Genomic DNA, 19,606 nt, shown 5'->3' on the forward strand with positions numbered 1-19,606 from the left:
TTACAATATCACATATTCCTGTCTAAAACCGTAGAATGAGAAGAATATAGTATCCTGGACTTTGTGCTACTTGACAATATGTTAGTAGTTACTCTACATACGAGCCGACAGAAGTCACTACCTCATGCACAAATATAATTACTAGAACTCTTTAAAAATTTGTTGGGCTTTAAAAACTAATTTAACTGGAGTGCTGTCCCTCCTCCAGACATGCTGCTTTGCAGTGAAGAAAATATTTGTTATGGAACAAAAGCAGAACATCTTTAGTTATCCCCCTTTATTCTTCCTATTTTAAATGATAGGGGCAAGAATATCTTCCTATTTAAAAGTATATATACAACTATATATGCTTCTAGCGTTCCTTTCCCCTGACTGTGTGCCACGCCGGAGCGCCGCCTCTGGTCAAATCTTTATTTCTATGTATCTAGATCTAAGCCTAGTTCCGAAAGTTGGTTTAATCTGAAGTCCTACCTAAAACTGTCATCCAGGAAATAGATTAACACTTACAAGGGGAGGTAAACATTTGTTTAGGGAATTTCAATTCTAAAGGAAAAAATAGGCTACGGATGTTTTCCGAGTGATTGCCCCTTTGCAAAGTTTTGTTCAATAACCCACCAAGCGTCGCTTGAATGGTCGACCCTTACCGTGACGCTATTGTTCCTGAGGTAGGCCAACACATTTATCTTTATCGTTCGGACGTCCTCGGCGAGTTTCAGGAGACTATTCTAAATGTCAAGGACAAAGGCAGACGATGAATAACTGATCTGAACAAAGATTTTTGGCGCTTGGGGTGGGGGGGGATATACATTAAATAAAGAAGATAATACAAATGAAAAAACAACAACTGATAATTTCAGTTATGCATATGATCTAAAACAACAACAAAAAGAAACTCAAAGGTAACCAATGCACAATAGTGTTCATAGTCCGTAAGTCATGGCAGATAGTTATCTTATGTCCCAGGTGATAACTTTGTAAATTCCCTCCCTAGAAATATATTTTTTTAATTACACAAAAAAAAAAAAAAAAGATTATAAACTTGTGCATAGCATAAATATCATACTTAGGCCTACATAACGAATATAAGAAATTTTTGAGTGATTTTCCAAAAGACTTTTGAGGAATTCAACTCTTCTATACTGTAAAACTGTAAAATATATTTCGAATGACATCAAAGTTTCAAGAAAAAAAAAGTGAAATAATTAACAGACTGTTGAAATAAATTGTTTTACCATCCCAAAGTCGGAGTTTAGTGACTGTTTTTTTGCTGATTTTCTTTATTTTAGGAGAGATTTTAATACTGAGTCATCAATTGCCCCAGCGCAGCCTAGGGGGATTTGAGTTTAAAACCCCCTACCAGGGGGTTTGCAGTTAAATTCCCCTCTTCTATAAAAGAAAACAAAAAAATGTAAACGACAATTTCCAAATTCCAAGAGGGGGGTTTTAAAACCCCCTCCGAAATTTAAGATAAATTCCCCTCTTCAGTATAAGACAATCCATACATCAGTCACCATATTCTATGAGCGTAGCCAAAGGGGTTTTGAGTTTAAACCCCCCCTTCATCGGTGGTTGAAGCTAAAAAATACCTCTTCAATATAAAAAAAAAGCAAATTACACACTCAAAATTATATGAGCGTAGCCAAAGTTGGTTTTGACTTTAAAACCCTCATCCAGCGTGGTTTGAAGCTAAAAAATACCTCTTCAATATAAAAAAAAAAGCAAATTACACACTTAAAATTCTATGAGCGTAACCAAATGGCGTTTTTTGTGTTTAAACCCCCTTTTAGCGGGGCTTGAAGCTAAAAAAATACCTCTTCAATATAAAAAAAAAGCAAATTACACACTCAAAATTATATGAGCGTAGCCAAAGTTGGTTTTGACTTTAAAACCCTCATCCAGCGGGGCTTGAAGCTAAAAAAATACCTCTTCAATATAAAAAAAAAGCAAATTACACACTTAAAATTCTATGAGCGTAACCAAATGGCGTTTTTGTGTTTAAACCCCCTTTTAGCGGGGCTTGAAGCTAAAAAAATACCTCTTCAATATAAAAAAAAGCAAATTACACACTCAAAATTATATGAGAGTAGCCAAAGTTGGTTTTGACTTTAAAACCCTCATCCAGCGTGGTTTGAAGCTAAAAAATACCTCTTCAATATAAAAAAAAAAGCAAATTACACACTTAAAATTCTATGAGCGTAACCAAATGGCGTTTTTGTGTTTAAACCCCCTTTTAGCGGGGCTTGAAGCTAAAAAAATACCTCTTCAATATAAAAAAAAAGCAAATTACACACTCAAAATTATATGAGCGTAGCCAAAGTTGGTTTTGACTTTAAAACCCTCATCCAGCGTGGTTTGAAGCTAAAAAATACCTCTTCAATATAAAAAAAAGCAAATTACACAATTAAAATTCTATGAGCGTAACCAAATGGCGTTTTTGTGTTTACCCACCCTTTATCCGGGGGTTGAAGCTAAAAAATAACTCTTTATATAAAAAAGGCAAATTACACACTCAAAATTATATTACCGTAGCCAAGCCAAGAGGGGCTTTGAGTTTAAACCCCTCTCATCCAGAGTTTTTTTTAAAGTTTAAAATCCTCCAGATGGTTTTAAGTTTTAAATCCCCCTACAGAGAGTGTTGAGGTTGAAGAACTCTCTCTTCAATATTATTTTAAAGCAAACTAAATTCACCAAATTCTATTAGCGTAGCTAAGAGGATTTTTAATTTGTTAAAAAAAAACTACAGAGATATTTTAGTTCCCCCCCCCCACCCAAACAGATGATTTTGAAGAGCGTAGCCAAGAGAGGTTACATATTTCTACCAGTGGCTGGGCTCCATTAATAAAGTGCAGTGAATAGTCATATGCCGAAATTTAAAAAGACTAAATGTAGCTCAACAAAGACGGATTTTTGGGAGTCAGTTATAGAGATCGGGTCTCAATCAAAGAAATCCTATGCCGAACTGGGAGTCGACCCCTTAGTAAGGTCATGACAGAGCGTCGCATGAGGTTTGCGGGACATGTTATCCTACAAAATGAATCACGCATAATAAGAGTTGCGATGACATAGAGGCCATTAAGAGGAAAGCGCAAACAGGGAAATCCTAGTATAACTTGGCTCCACAATTTCATGGAAAACTTCAGAGCAGGTGGGAAGAGGCTTCAGACATTGTCAGTGACAGTTTTTATGGAACCAGCTTGCCGTCCAATGCGCCGAACGACGCCTGAGGATCTAAGTAAGTAAGAATAGCAGATTAGGTTTTTGAAATAAAACTTTTTAATAGCAGGATAATTCACTGTCGATACCTCAGGCTCAGTATATGCATTTTGTTGGCTTTCAATACCGGAAATGGTGTTTGGCGGCGGGGCTCCGACCCGACCCCCGGTGGGGGAACTCGCAGCGCTCCCCAAATCCCCTTGCTGGCAAGGGCGAGGAGTCTACAATTTTTCCACTAACTTCAGGAAGAACCTATTCTAGAGTACGTCTTCCGAAAGGATGAAGGGTCATGGGTCAAAATTACACACATGCAACCATGCAGCATTTTTTTAAAAACTTCATCCTAAAATGATTCTGTTACCTATTGCCCGTGTGACGTATCCTCAAGACATCGAGGTTAGTAGTCGTTCACGTTACTTCGATATTTCAAGTGTAGGTACTAGATCTCTGTAATCATTGCGACTCTTGCTAAGCGCTTAAAAAACATGGAAATAGTTAAATCTATTGCGAATATGGATCATCTCATAAGAATGAGATGAATGCCTGGGCATTAAAATGGCTGTGGTCGGAACGACTTTGCCCATGCCCATACACAGTGGCGTTACTAGGGTCGGAGTCACCCGGTGCGGAAAGCTTAGGGTGTCACCCCCTCCCAAGGAAAAAAAAAATCTCCCCCTAAAAAAAACAAACAACTATTGTTGTTGTTGTTGTTTTTTTTGGGTTGTTTCTTTCTGTTGAATAATAAAACTGTAAGTTAATTAATTGATTGGTTACACCCGAAAATGGTTTTCGATTCTATTTTAAAATGTCGTTGAATTTGACATTTTATCAAAAGGATTACATAAATTTAAAATGTACCATTATTTGAGAAACATTTTCATTAGAGATTATTTAAGAGCTCCTTACGGAAAAGGTTTTAAATTATACCAGTGTTTCTCATCTGCTTGCGAACAGGCAAATCAAGCACTGAACAGGTTTACGTCCTTCGAGACATCGTCGAGTAAAGCCTGGAATACCAACAAAGGAAGTGGATCAGTTTTGTAGATTAAGGAAATAGCAAGAGAATAAAGCATCTCGCAACAATTAGTCCACATTTAGCGACATGTCTAAGTCAAATCAAGCTGTTGTCACAACTTCACAACAGACACTGGAACTCTTCAACATCGAGACAGATATGAGATAGGGGGTTATCTTATTCCCAATTCTCTTTCTGTTAGCCATCGACGATGTCATAGAAATACATTAAACAGGCTGCATTCGGCGTATACCAAATTGAGTTGGATTGTGCAGACGACATAGCATTACATTGAAATACAATTAAATGTATATACGATATGACGGATAAAGACGCTCACAAAGTTATGCATATCGGGTGCAGGTTACCCCAAACCCCCATCAACATTGGTCCTACAGATCTTGATTCTTGAGCTAATAGAAATGTTAATCTATTAAGGCAGCGTTATCACAAGCAATGGCGTGGCATATCATGGTGTTGCATGTCATGGCGTGGCATATCATGGTGTTGCATGTGGGATTGGAAAGCAGAAGCCGTCTTTAAAAAAAAAAGGCCTATCTGAACAAACAAATCAATAAGTCTGAAGATTAAAATCTACCAACTCAATAAAATCCTGCCTACGCTTCGAGACGTGGAAGGTTGAAAAGAGGCTGAGCAGTAATGACTGAGAAGGATCCTACGAATAACATACCGAGATAATGTTACCAATAGAGAAATCTTTTCCCGATCAGGCATTCGCCGTCTAAGGAAATAGCGGCGACTGAAAGTCGATTGGCATTTGTGAGATATATATATATATATATATATATATATATATATATATATATATATATATATATATATATATATATATATATATATATATATATATATATATAATATTATATATATATATATCATTAGACAAGACAGAACTCGTTTATCAAAGTCAGCCGTAATATTAAAGCCGAAAAGAGGAGCGCATAAACATGGCATCACACCTTCTAGAAGAAAGTGGCTGTGAAAGTCGCCTAAGACTGATTTCTGTGGGGAGAGCTCACAGCCATATGCGTTGAATGACCAGCGCGTAAACCGCACGACAAGGCAACCAATGCTCGAACAAGAACGTATTGATAGAAGAGTCTAAGAAGAGTTAATACAAATGTGCGATCAACTTTTGATAGTAAATAAACAAATAATATAGATCTAGTAACTGTAACTATCACCTAAGTCTAAGTCTTGTAACTATAATAAGTCTATTAAGACTTTTAATTAAGTCTATATATAATAAGTATATATTAAATATATTATATATAATATTATTATTATAATAAAATATAATTTAGTACATAATAATAATAATAAGTAAGATAATAGGTCTATCTCTCAGCCTATAATAGTATAAATATAATAGATATAATTATAAACATAGAATACAATGGTAATCGTAATGTTATTATTAATATTAAAAAAAATTAACACATAGAATCTATATTTTTTTTATAGTGGTCACATCAAGCTATTTAAAGTATTTTAAAATTTAATCTATAATCTAGAGATTATAGACTATAGACTATATAATTATTATAATATATATAGAAAAATTTATAGATCTACTATTATATAGATCTAGCTAGACTATATCTAGAATAATCTAGATTTTCTAGATCTAGATCTAATTACTTTTTAGTTTATTTTTTTTTATACTTAATTACTAGATCTAGAGTTTAAACAAAACAGTACGTAGAATTTAGAGCAGTACATTCTACTAGATCTAGAAAAGATTGTAATAAAATTGATGAGTATAATTAATATAAATTAAATAGGCTACATATTTATTTATATTATATTAAAGTGTAGTAATTTAGTTATTATAGAGCTACATTGTATTCTAGTGACTAGTCTAAAAGCCTAAATGGGGCTAAACCTAAAAACCTAAACCTCATATTAATCTTATTATTTCGAAACTATCTTTAATCAGAGTCAGCTTCATCAACATCAATTGCAGACTGAAATATCAAATCAATAATGTTGGTTGACAGTTGATGAGTTGTGAGGAACTTGTTGAAAAGCTGTTGCTGGCCACTAACCTATAGCCTCATCCTTTTTATAAAAAGGATGTAAAATTTTCATCAAAACCTTGTGATTATTAACATTGTTTTGTGATGGTGTTTCACTGTTTGACTCAGTTTGACTTTGGAGTGTCACATACCAAATATTGTACATAATTCTAGATGATAAAGAATCTAAAAGACCATCTAGCTAGATGAAATTGGATTATAATAGTGTAGTCATTCTAGCTAACAAGATAATTTTACATAGATTTTTTAAAGTTAACATGACAGAGAATGTACACACCTACATTGGATATGATTCTACATGTTCAAGGAGGATACCTACTTCATATTATGACTTCTGAGTGACAAAATGTTTTATTTCACACCAGTAAAGTTTTTAATTTTCTAATGATTACAACAAAAGTTATTAGACACTGAAGCTGTCAAACTATATATGGGAAATCAAAATGTATGATTAATTTTAAAATTGAAATGTTTTGTTAAGTCTGATTTCTACAAAATAAGCAGTTCAACAAAATGGGTTTATCATGGATCTGTTCAGGAAGTGAAACTTCTAATCCACTGAAAATACTTGGTAATGTCTTCATCGCTTTCATAGGAGCTGGAATTTTAGGACTACCTTATGCATTCAAAGAGGTATGATTACACTGTTGTAGCAATATCACTATATACTTAGACTTACTTAGACTTAGGTCCTCCCGCGCTGTTCGGCGCATTGGGCGGCAAGCTGTCTCCATAATGATCTGTCACTGGCAATGTCTGAAGCCTCTTCCCAACTGGTGTCCACTGTTCTGAGGTCCTCCATGAAGGTGTGTCGCCAGGTAATACGAGGACGTCCCTGTCTGCGCTTTCCTCGTTTTGGCTTCCATGTTATCGCAACTCTTGGTGTGCGTAATTCATTTTGACGTAGAACATGTCCCGCAAACCTCATGCGACGCTCAGTCACAACCTCACTAAGTGTTCGACTCCCAGTTCGGCAAAGGATTTCCTTGTTTGAGATCCGGTCTGTGTAACTGACTCCCAAAATCCGTCTCAGCCATCTCTGTTGAGCCACATTTAGTCTTTTCTCAATTTTGACAGATGACTTCCACGTCTCACATGCATATGTAGCAGTTGGAATGACGATTGTGTTGAGAAGGTGTATTTTTGTCTCGAGTCCAATGGCTTGGCTAGTCCAAATAGGCTGCAGTATCTCTATATACTGTAATAGTTTTTTTTAAGTAATTAAATGTTCAAATTAATATTAAAATTCAACCTAGACTGAGTGAAAATGTGATTCTTTTTAAAATAATGTAAAATTCAATCATATATATGTACATATATATAGTGAAATGTTTATCTTTGTTACATAAAATTAAAACCAATTTGAAATAATATGTGACACCTATGGTGCTTAGTTGTAAGTATTTAATGGAAGAAGGAAGTTGCCAGCAAAATAGAAAGTTTCTAAAATGCCCGATTAGAAAGTTCCAGTGGCAGCTAGACAGAAAGGATCATGAAATTTCAGTATGTTTTTGGTTGGGAGACTCTCCAGTCGGAACCTACTTCACTAGGATCCAAGAGAAACTATGATTCCAGATGAAACAGTAAAACACATCCTGAAGGAGTGCAGGGTGCTCAGAAATGATTTTGAAGATACAACTGGTCTTGTAAACAATAGAACTGCTGCATACCGGGGTATTGCCCTGTATGGAGACAAGCAAACCCTACAGAACACTGTCAAATAGTGCTACTAGAGAGTAATCTTAGCACTGACTTTAGAGCATGAAAGCTTACAAATGATCTGGTAAGTTTGGAAAAACTTGAGATATATAGTAATGTTTCAGTCTGGATCTTAACAAAGAGATACTTAATAACAGCTAGGAAAGGAAAAGAAGCCTTCAGTATTATATATTCTGGGTGAAAGGGTGATAATCTTTCATTAATTAGCTTAAAATAACATTACTGCTCATGTAACTCTCAACATCTATGTTATTTCAGGCAGGAATAATAGAAGGAACTGTACTTATGATATTGCTTGCAGTTTTAAGGTAACAACTTTTCATATATATATATATATGATTATATATGTATACTGTGATGTATAATGTATTATCGCCCATACTTTTGTGAAGTGTGCTTTTATATATTATATAAAAAAATGTACATGGCATTGAAATTGTTCCTCCTCTGTACTTCTTAAAGTGAACGTTTCTTTATTCCAAAGACTGTTAATGAGCGTACTGTTAGCAACATTGAAACCTCCACACATCAGTTACTGATAAATTACCTACCATCAATTTATGAAAGTTGTGCAGTTCTAACTGAAACTTAGGCTTAACTTAAAATGGTGACTGTTAAAAAAAAAGTTTAAAGTTATTATCTGGCTTCATTGCCAAGTCACAAACCTTGCTGCTAGATACCAACATAGCACTCCATTTCTCTTATGTAGGAAATTCATAGATCCTTTTGGTTACTATAGTTACCAATTTAGTTTTTGATTGGAGGAGTAGTTACCTCATGACGTTTGCCACAATATACCTCAACCATATTGATAGTCACACCTCCAGGTAAGAAAGTAAATATGTTGTGAAGTTTGGAAAAAAGCATTAGGTTAGGGCAAGAAAAGGCAGTTAATATGATAAACACATGTTTAGGAATTATAGCCTTAAGTATGACATTTAATCTACTAAAAGGCATAAACTTATATGCTTATGATGTTGTCATGTAAGGTTCCAGATGAAATTCTTTGAGACCTAAAGACCAACAGGATAGATTTTTCTTGCAGGACAAAAATGATATTTAGTTATTCCTAGTTGTCTCTGTTTGATTGGCCCCACAAGCTACTAAATAAGCTATCCATCCTGAGCTACTGACTTCCTATAGTCTCTCTTTCCCTGAACAAGACTGAAGGTAGACTACAGCATAAGTTCACCCTAATGATTTATTACCAGATTTTGAAAAGGTTAATATTTTGTTGCTTTTATTTCAATGATGAATCTGCCAGTGTGAGATCAATGCTGCTATTGCTAGAATGTAAATATCACATCATTGCTGTCTACGAGTCTGAAGATCATCAAATGGGAATGAAGGAGGATGGACTGTTTTCTTATTTCTCTGGGTCTGGTGAAGAAACACATGATCTGCTCAAAGAGGAAGGGAATCTCTTCACTAGGATCAAAGATTTTAAACCTTTTGTGGTTAGTACTTTTTAAACTTAGCACTTTTTAAACTTAGTACTTTTTAAAATAGTCAGTACTTTTTAAACTTAGTACTTTTCAAACCTTGTTAGTGCTTTTTAAACATATTTTATTGCTTAATTTGTATGGAATTTCATAAACTGTTTTTGTTGTTGATACAATTTTTATTATTAATAGACACATAATTGATATATTTCTTACTGAACAATTACATTCATCAGCTAATTATTCAACTTAGTAAAGTTAATAAAAACAACACAAGAAACAGGAATTTTACAAAGAGTATTAGATGAATTACAGAAATGGGAATCAAATTGGAGCATGTCTTTCCACCCAGTAAAGTGTCAATTATTTAGAGTAACAAAAAAACTAAAACACAACACATAAATTCTATCTTGTTCATGGCAAACCAGTAACACAACTAAAAATACAAAATATCTAGGTGTTATAATAAATGAAGAACTATCATGGAATCCCTATATTGATGAAATTATTTTAAAAAATCAAACAAAGCATTAGGGTTTATTAAAATCAAATAAGAACATAAAACTTAAATGTTATTTAACCTTGGTTAGGCCACTAATAGAATATGCATCCTCTGTTTGGGACCCCTCAAGCAAACATTAAAAAACTGGAACAGACACAAAATACAAAATCTTTAGTAAAATCATTAAATTTAGAAACCCTTCAGGATAGAAGACTTAAAAGTAAAGTAGCAATTATACATAAAATACTGAACCATAAGCTTTAAATATAAAAAACAAAACCTAAACTCAGAAAAACACAAAAATAAAGGCAAATTCCTTGTTCCATGCTAGGACAAATTTGTGCAAATGCTTCTTCTTCCCTAGTGCTATTAAAGCATGGAATGGGTTGCCTGAGTCAGCAAGGAAAACCATTGACTTGGAAGAATTTAAGCCATTGAGTAAAATGCATGACTAGATTGATATAGGGACATGTGTAGGACGTAATCATCTTCTTTTTTTAAGTAATGTCTGTATTTTATAAGATTAGATTAGATAAGTTAAGTTCCCCTTTCAGATGATGATGTAAAGGTCATCTGTTTCTGTGGCTCACTGTTAACAAGGATGTCATGAGGCCAGCATAATGAACACCTGCCTTTACTTTTCCCTAACTTATGTCATGTACCAATTACAGCTGCGGGGACTCAGAGTTGCCCTAAATGATTCCGAAGTTAAAAATCCCAGTCTTCACCAGGAGTTGAAGCTTAATTTTTTTTAATTGTAATAAAATATTTACATGAAGTATTCTTATTTTATGTCAACATTCATACTTTTAAAAAATCTAAATTGGAATTTTTGTTTACATCTTCAGAGTGAAGATCTGTCTTATGGTGATATTGGTGAGTTGTTTTTTTGTTGCTGTATATACTTAACATTTGTAAGTTGGCCCAATGAATATCATACAGATGTTTGCTTGTTTTTTTTAAAGATAATGAATTTGATATGTTTCCTTGACACAATTTCAATTATATATACATTGATGAAAAGATTTTGTTTCTTAGATACCCTCTCCCTCCTGTCCACAAAAGAGATTTAGCACTAAGCATGCTTTAGAGTATGGAAGTTGCGATAGGACTAGATTAATTTGCGTAGCATTCTCTCATTATTACTATTACTACACAGAAATAATGACATGACAGATTTGAGAACTGATGAAATAGTTATTCAATGGATGAGATGCTATTTTGGGAATATACTAGATGCTGTGACATTTTCCCAAGTTATCAAATTTATTTACAAGCAGTTTCAAGCTCACAAATTAATCTATTTATAACTACATCCTTTAGTTAGTTAAAAATCCATCTATCAATCTGTGCTAAATATTATGTAAAATTGGAGTAACTATGTACACTATGTGTAATATGCATGTCAACTATTTTGTATTAGATCTTAAAAAAGGCATAACTTGCATTTTAAAATGACCTCTTAAAACAAAGAAACAACTATAGTGCTTTATTCAAAAATGACTTCCTACTAACAACTTCATAACTACTTGTTTCTTACAGGCTATGAATCTTTGGGTGCTATTGGTCGTCTGCTGGTTGATCTGGTGGTTGTATTGTCACAAATAGGTGAATGTCTTGTAAAACAGTGATCTTTTTCTTCCCATGTGCTTTACAAGATTTTTCTTCATCGTAGTTAAAAAAGGGAATAACTTAGATTTTAAAGAGACTTGCTAAATGAAACCATCAAATTTTAACATTTAAAAATGTAAATGTTTATGTTAATTACTTAAAGCTAGAAATGTTTCGCCAACTTGATTTTTTAAAAATAGTTTCATATGAAGAACAAGAAGTACATCACAATTTTTGGGGTGAAATGTTGCATGAGCTAAACTGAATATCATTTAGCAGGCACAAAAGTATATTCTTGCTTGACCATTTGAACCTTTTCTAATTTCTGTGATAAGTTCAAATATTTTCACCTTATTCTAGTTATTAAATCATCCTTTATAGCGTGTTGAGAATTAGTGATGCACTTTAAATTAACCTTTTTTTTTAATTACTGTAAAAAAAAAAGAATTTTACCCAAATTGTATATTAGTGGACATCTCGATATAAGCTGACAAGTTTGTTTTATTTAAAAGCTAGTTTTAAAAAATAGGGCAGCCTTTGACTGTTGTGCTCTTTCTCTGCAGGTTTCTCTTGTGCTTACCTGATATTTATTTGTAGAAACTTGTCTCACTTCTTGCCCTCGGTAGAAATGTAAGTTTGTATTTGCTTGTTTTTTTGTTTTTCTGTGAAGTATTGTTCAACATTCTATTGAACCAGTACTTGTGGGAATGCTCTCACCTTACATTCTATGACTTTGTATTTCAATATTTCTTTCAGGGCCTACTGGCTGATCATATTACTTCCACCTCTCAGTCTGTTGACTTTGTTCAGAAATTTAAATAGCTTGGCAGTCACAAGGTTTGGTTTGTTTCTTTTGATTTGCATTTATTTCTAATTTTTATAAGTTGAAGGCACTTACAATCTATAGGGGCAAATGATGTAAAGCTAATCTGTTTCTATTGCCGACAGTTAACAAAGGTGCCATGTGGCCAGCACAATGAAAAATTGGCTTTAGTTACCTAACGTTTATTAGGTTCCTATAAGAATTACGTGGACTCAGCTGTCCTTAAATTCACAAAGTTAAAAAATTGCAGGATTCAAACTCAAGACGCCTAAGTCAGAAGCCAAGTGCTTTACCACTCAGCCACCACAGCCCTATGAGTGAGAAAGGGTTTAATTATTTTAAAGGTTGTGATAGTAATGATAAAATTGGTATTATTCCTCTTACCAGTAGTAATATTACTGTTGTTAGGTTCTTTTCTTATAATCCATCTATTTTTTTATCTCATATTTGAATAGTTTTACATTATTTTAGATGTGTATACACCGACCTTGTTATGTTTAGTTAGCTAATCCTGTTTCTCTCTATGTATTTCAGTATATTGGCCCAGTGTGCTAATTTGTTTGCATTCAGCATTGTGTTCTGGTTTGACTTTCATCATGCCGCTAATGTCAGGTAATAGGAATTTTGTTATTGAATTTTACTCATTAAAATAAAAAAAAAATATTTGTATGCTGGACTAGAAATAAGACTTGAGTGATTTGCAATTCGATTAACATTCAAACTATGATTTTTTTTAAAAATAGTTTATCCTGTATCATTATAAGAGATGTTAAGGCATACAACTGCAATTGAAATATTAAGAGTAGCTATTATTGTATCATGTGGACCAGATGTGACTTACTGGCTGTAGCTTAGACATCACTGAGATTAGGTAATTCATTGAAACAAACACAGAATGTTTAAATAGGTACTGTTTTTTTTTTTTTGTGTAGATTTTTAAATTGTTTTTTTTAATAAATATTCCAGCCTACATCCTAGAGAAATAGCCCTTGAAAACCTGCCATACTTTGCAGTCATAGCCATCTATTGTTATGAGGTAACATTATTAAAATGTTATATATTATTTATTTATTTTCCATTTTAATATTTGGGCTTTCTTTATGGAGGATGTCATTTTTAAAGTAAGATCAATAAATGATTTACATTTTTGTAAATTTAAAACTTTTTATTTTATTTACAACTCATTACATTAATGTGTAGATCAATTAACACTTTGATTGTGGGCATAAGATGTTTCAATAACTTGCTGGTAATCTAGAACATTTGAGCAAGGATATTATTAGTTTCAACTTTTTACAATGTTCAATGTTTATGTTGGGACTTATTTTGTTAAAATTAAATGTGTGCATGTCATTATACTTTTAATCATTGTATTGAATTGCTCTTCATCCTAATTATGTTCCAGGGAGCTGGTCTAGTGTTACCACTTGAAAGTTCCTTGGTTAAGGAAGTCAGACCTCAGTTCAACAAGTAATCTTTTTTTTTTTTTATAGTGCTTGAAAAAAAAATGTTTTGGAAAGATGGTTTGAAATTGATAATTATTCTTTTATTTTCAATGCATGCATTAAAAAAATGGAGTTTGCTTACATCTTTACCTGGTAAACAAAATGTTTTAATTAATTATAATTGTTAACAAATTTTGTAAAAGTAGAGATAACCAGCTTTTGTATCAGACTTTTGGAGGTAGTGGAGGATGTTACTGACTAAATGCTGGTTATATTCTAGGATCCAAGTCTCATAATTTATAGTTATTCATTGCCAAGACCTCCTCCAAAAAATCATTTTTAATTATAGAAAGTCACAACTCTTGGGTTGTAAGAGATTGTTTTGTTTTAAAAATCAAATTCCTTTCATACTTAGAAAATTTTGTATTGCCATGTAATAGTAACATGTCTATGAATGAATATATTGCATAAAATAGTTATTGCTCTTTTGTTTCATTTGCACAACATTTATTTCAGGTATTTTATCTCTACACTGGTGGGTATAACAGTCCTGTATATAACATTTGGCATCTGCGGTTATCTGGTAAGTGATTGAGCTGGTGATATATTTGTTTGAGAAGCAGACTATTCTTATTGTACCTAACAGATCTGATTATTTTCAAATTTAAGTTAGGAATGGGCTTGTTTTGGTTTATGTTGAAACATAAATTCAATTTTTTTTTTAATATTTTTTTTTACAATGTTGAAGTATTTTTGCTACTAAGCTTAAGGTCAAAATGGAAGTTTGAAATCACAATTAAGATACTAAATGAATTTTTAGGAACCTCTTGACATTGAACATTTTAAAATCTTGGAGCACTACATTTGAGTAGGGAAAGAGAGTTATGACCACAGTGTCACTACTTATGCAATAATAAGTCAAAAATACCCTGTCATTCCTTAGTTTTATAACTTCATTCTGAATTTTTTTTGAAAAACCTCTTAATAACTAAACATGAAAAATGTTACATTTTAACACATTTTTATGCACATTTATACAATACAATATTGGCTGTCAATTAATTTTTTTGCTCAGACCTATTATTTAAGTCTATCATATGGCAAGTTTTAATTTTTTGTTTGATTTTGATTCAGCTTATTTTTGTTGATCCCCTAAAAAATTATGTATAACTAAGTTTGACTATAACTTAATGACTTATTATTCTTTATTCCCTACCATTATCACACACTTTCATTTAAGTCAAAAATCAATAATGGAAAATGTGAACATTTATTCTTTTCAACTTTTCATTCTCCTTTCATGCTGAAATTTTGCACTTAAACTTTTTTATACATGACAACACATCTTATTAAATTTTCATAAAGATCAATTCATTAATTATTGAATGAATTAAAATTCATTATGCAGATAGAAGTAAAAAATTGGCTGACATTCTATTTTCCATTCATTTAGAGCAGAGGCTCTGAAACGTTTTGGACCTGGGGACCCATTATATTTTCAAACCTGCATAAATGCATAGTATATAAATTACAAATGTAAAAAAAAACAAACAACAATGCCTTGATGGAGTGTTTATTGAGACTTTAATTTTCTTTAAAATAAAATTGTTAAAGACTAATTAGTTGGATGATGTTGATAACATTTTATGAAAGTATGGAATTCCGGATTAATGTTTGTAAGTAGCAACCCCAAATCTCCACAAGCACATGTTTCTAGTTGGTTTCTTTTATTTGTGATGAGGTTCACCGCGGCAGTGAATCCTTGTTGTACCAAATGAGAAGACGAGATACAGTCAACCAATTCTTTACAATAACCCTTAAAATACAAATGTTTATTATTTGGTTTTAAAGTTTGTCATGGCCAGGGGAAGTCAATGGGGATAAGCTCCCATTGTCTATAAAATACTCCTAAAGGCATGGGTCTCAGATAGCCTCTGACAACGAAGTCCAGCACCTGGCCTGCTCATGTGGCTTATTTGAACATTAAGTATATCACTTGGTTGATGTTTTGTTAGAGAAAACTGTTTTTGTTGCTAGGCAACTAATACTTTTAATTTTTTTTTACAGTCATTTGGTCCTGACACCAATCAGATTATCACATTAAACCTTCCTCATGGTGAGTTGATCAAATTTATTTTGAACTATGCATTTATATAATGTTAACGTTTAAATATATATGCTGTGGAATACGTCTATAATTCTACTTATGTTAGAGTTGATTTGTTTTAAAAAAAAACTGATGTATAGACCTTAAGAGAATTTTAAATCTAACTAGAAGGAAGCAAATACTTTTATAAAGAATTTTGTGCTAACATGCTGAAATTTATAAAAAATAAATAGAAAATTGTTCAACATTTTATTTTGAATGAAAGAATAGCATTTTTTTTAACCAACTATGGAATTTTAAAGTGCTTACAAATCACCTGTGCAGCTTAGGGTAACATAAACCAGAAGAAAAAATTAAAATGTCAAATTTTCTTTTTGTCCAGGTGATGGCTTCAGTTTTGCTGCTGTGGTCAAGTCCTGTATGTGCTTTGCACTTTTCCTAACATACCCAGGTAATAAAAACAGAGTTTTTGTTTCAGCTTAGTACGGCTATTTATCTAACAGATTCCCAACCCCTTCTGCTTCACTGTGCTAACACTTTAGGAGTAAATCTTTAGAAATATAAGAATGTCATTGAGATGACCAACTATGATTTTCCTTCTATTAGTTCCTATAACTTGGTGCTAAATGTTACAGCTAGCATTCCAGCATCAAGACAAGGAACATAATAGGCACCAATGATTCCTTTATTCAATGCCTAGGGATCTTTAGATGCATGTATTATGTTGTTAAAGTAAGAATTTCAATGTTGTAATATCAACGGTCATGATGTCTTGATATCCAATGTCAACTATTATGATATTTTAATATGTGATGTTAATCTTGTATGTCCTATATACTAAACTAATAAATTACCAATATCTTGTACACACAGTTATGATGTTTCCTGTAATGAAAATACTTGAGCATTACTTTATAATTGATGCTGATAGGGCAATATGGAAAGGGGTGAGTACAGATCTCTGTGTGCTGTTATTTCAACCAGACTTTCTAGCAGGCCATAAGTGTTTTTAAAAAGTATTAAAAATGACCTTTAATTTTCCTTTAGCCTTTTTAAAAAAAAGTATTAAAAATGACCTTTAATTTTCCTTTAGTCTTTTTTTTTAAAAAAAAGAGTCTTTAATTGACCTTTAAATATAAAATAGTTGAAAAGTATAGTTAAAAACTCTTAAAAATTATGCCACATAAATATACCCTAGAGAATCTCTCATGTTGATTAGAATCAAATAGCTATCATGTCAATGTAATTTTATTGGCCTTAACTTTTAGACTCTGGAATTATTTTTCACATTTGGATGAAAAAAAATAATTTTGCCCTTTTGGAGTGCTAAAAATGCTTTGATTGAACTAATACAATTTTTTTGCTTTTAATTAGATAATGATATACTTGTTATAAAATTAAAGAAGAATGCATGCACCTTTTATAGAACAAATTAATTTTTATAAAAGAAACATTTATTTTAACATTAACTAATGTAAAGTGTAAATCACTTTCCTTTGTAGGTCTTGCTCTGTAATGTTGCACATTGGCTTTATCATTTCCATTGTCAACAGCGTGTAGAAATCTTAAAATGATCTGTGAAATATGTTTCCATAGAATGTGCTGCGTGGGCTTGTGGTTCTGGTGACCGGTGTTGTGGTCATCATGATACCCAACTTTGCTGACCTGATGGCAGTAGTTGGAGCCAGCTGCTGCACATTGACGGTCTTCATCCTTCCAGCAGCATTTCATTTAAAGCTTCACAAAGGGTAGGTCTAAAACAGTTTGAGAATCCTCTAGGTTAATTATGTTCAATAGAATGTCCATAAATGAGATTGAACCTTGCTCACTTGGCATGTTATAAGCAAGAAACATACGCCATAAAAGAGTAATGAAAAAAAAAAGAACTCAACATGTTTTATTTATTTGCTCACCATCTTTATATCATCTGTAGTTGCAAAATCTTGGATAGATAGATCTCAAATTCTCTATTTTCATAAATTCATAAATATTTTCATGTAATTTTTAAAACAAACTTTTTTATTAATAGTTAAATATTTGTCTAGATTAATTTTTGTAGAGAACTAATACATTGTAATAAATTGCATTTCATTAAAGTTATTTAGCTTCCTTCTGACCCTATAAAGGAATGTAATTCCTCAGATTGCTGACAAAAAAACAGATGGCTTTAGATTGGTTCATCATTTGTGTTGGTATTGCTGGGTAAGTGCCTGCAGATAACTAGACTAACCAAAATTGTTTTAACAAAATGTTTCATTTAATGAATTTATTACAAAGATATTTTTTTCAAATAATTATATATTTGGGTTAATATTATAGACTTATTGCTCATAGGAGTAATCTTCACACTCTTGAAGATAAATTTTTTAGTCTGTAATGTGCAGCAAGGGAGAATATTTTTGTCACCATTATGTCAATATCTATCAAGGTATTGTGTTTTTAGATGTCATCAATGATTTTGAAATTATCATGAAATAATACACTGACCCTCTGACATAAGAGGGTTTAATGGCTGAGTTGTAAAGGGCTTGGCTTCAAAATTGAGGGTTCAAATCCAGGTGAAGACTGGGATTCTGAATTTTTTAGATTTTAGGATACCCCTGAGTCCCCCTAATTCTAATGGGTACCTGAGCGTAGAGAGGTTAAGGTGATTGGTCATTTTTACTGTTAAACTTCAGTCATAGAAAACTATGAAAGTCTGAAATGGGTACCTCCTGACCTCCTTTCACAAATCTAAATTTTACGTAGACCAGCAATAACATATTGTTTTGTTTTTTTAACAGGGCAATATTTGGTCTGTGGGATGCAATACGAAGGTCCTCAGTGGTGGACATTATTCTAGAGATTACAACACCAAGCACGGCAGGGACATCTACTCTTGTTTCCAACAATGTTACAACACATGTTTCCCAGGCCAACACCAGTGATTTTGTCTCTGCAGCCATGACTTCAATAACTACCACCACCAAATCAGTGACTAAAAGTTTGGTTCAGTGGAAATTCCAGGCCCTCACTACTACCTTGCTGCCTCCCATTAATAACAGCTCTTTGACTTAGCATTATATCAATTTGTTGTATTGTTGTTGTAACTTGCCAGTTTGTACATGAGTTAATGTATGAAGCTTTAAGGAAAACTGTACATATATATATATATAAATAGATAGATATATTTAACTGTTGATTGTATATTATTAAATAATGTTAATAATGTATTACTTGTTGGTGGTAAAAAAAAATAAAGTTCTTTAATGAAATCGTGCAAATAGGTTTTAAAACATTTTTTGTCCAGATGCCAGTAAATGGAAGAAAACATTTTTAAAAATAAATATTAGATGTAGAATAATTAAAACTTTCATTAAATCATTAAACTAGGATTTCACACTTCATGGTAGGTAACTTTAACACATCCAGAGGCAATGATAAGTGAAGTTTCATATAGACACAAGATTCTCCACTTGATGGACGATATAATTTTATCTAATTCAGTGAACCTCTAGTATGTACATTATTCATTAATACTAATAGAGAGCTTAACATAGCAAGTGCTAGGGTGGGGATGGAAGAACCCAGCAATGTTTTCTTGATTTTAAGTCCATTCCACAAACTTATGTATTTATTCGACAATGCTTATATTTGGCATTTTGAAGTAATTAAAAGTATTTTAATTTT

General features: G+C 32.5%; 1 protein-coding gene across 5 annotated transcripts; it reads left to right on the forward strand.

Annotated features, from left to right (window-relative positions):
- The first annotated feature begins 5,256 nt into the window (after nucleotides 1-5,256).
- On the forward strand, nucleotides 5,257-19,606 carry LOC106065165 (uncharacterized). Of its 5 annotated transcripts, none has more exons than XM_056039190.1 (18): nucleotides 5,257-5,390; nucleotides 6,189-6,921; nucleotides 8,266-8,315; nucleotides 9,272-9,464; nucleotides 10,800-10,827; nucleotides 11,494-11,559; nucleotides 12,126-12,192; nucleotides 12,319-12,399; nucleotides 12,920-12,997; nucleotides 13,352-13,421; nucleotides 13,791-13,855; nucleotides 14,347-14,413; nucleotides 15,898-15,946; nucleotides 16,320-16,388; nucleotides 16,811-16,884; nucleotides 17,534-17,685; nucleotides 18,064-18,139; nucleotides 18,721-18,997. In XM_056039190.1, the coding sequence occupies exons 2-18, from the start codon at nucleotides 6,802-6,804 to the stop codon at nucleotides 18,862-18,864; spliced, it is 1,449 nt and encodes a 482-aa protein (XP_055895165.1). In that variant the 5' UTR covers nucleotides 5,257-5,390; nucleotides 6,189-6,801; the 3' UTR covers nucleotides 18,865-18,997. The 5 variants fall into 5 exon arrangements, with proteins under 5 accessions (XP_055895165.1, XP_055895161.1, XP_055895164.1 ...); XM_056039186.1 differs by having other exon boundaries at nucleotides 5,265-5,390; nucleotides 18,080-18,139; nucleotides 18,721-19,606; XM_056039189.1 differs by having other exon boundaries at nucleotides 5,376-5,422; nucleotides 18,080-18,139; nucleotides 18,721-19,606.

This window comes from Biomphalaria glabrata, chromosome 8 (genome assembly GCF_947242115.1).
Source record: "Biomphalaria glabrata chromosome 8, xgBioGlab47.1, whole genome shotgun sequence".
In the NCBI taxonomy this organism is placed as follows: domain Eukaryota; kingdom Metazoa; phylum Mollusca; class Gastropoda; family Planorbidae; genus Biomphalaria; species Biomphalaria glabrata.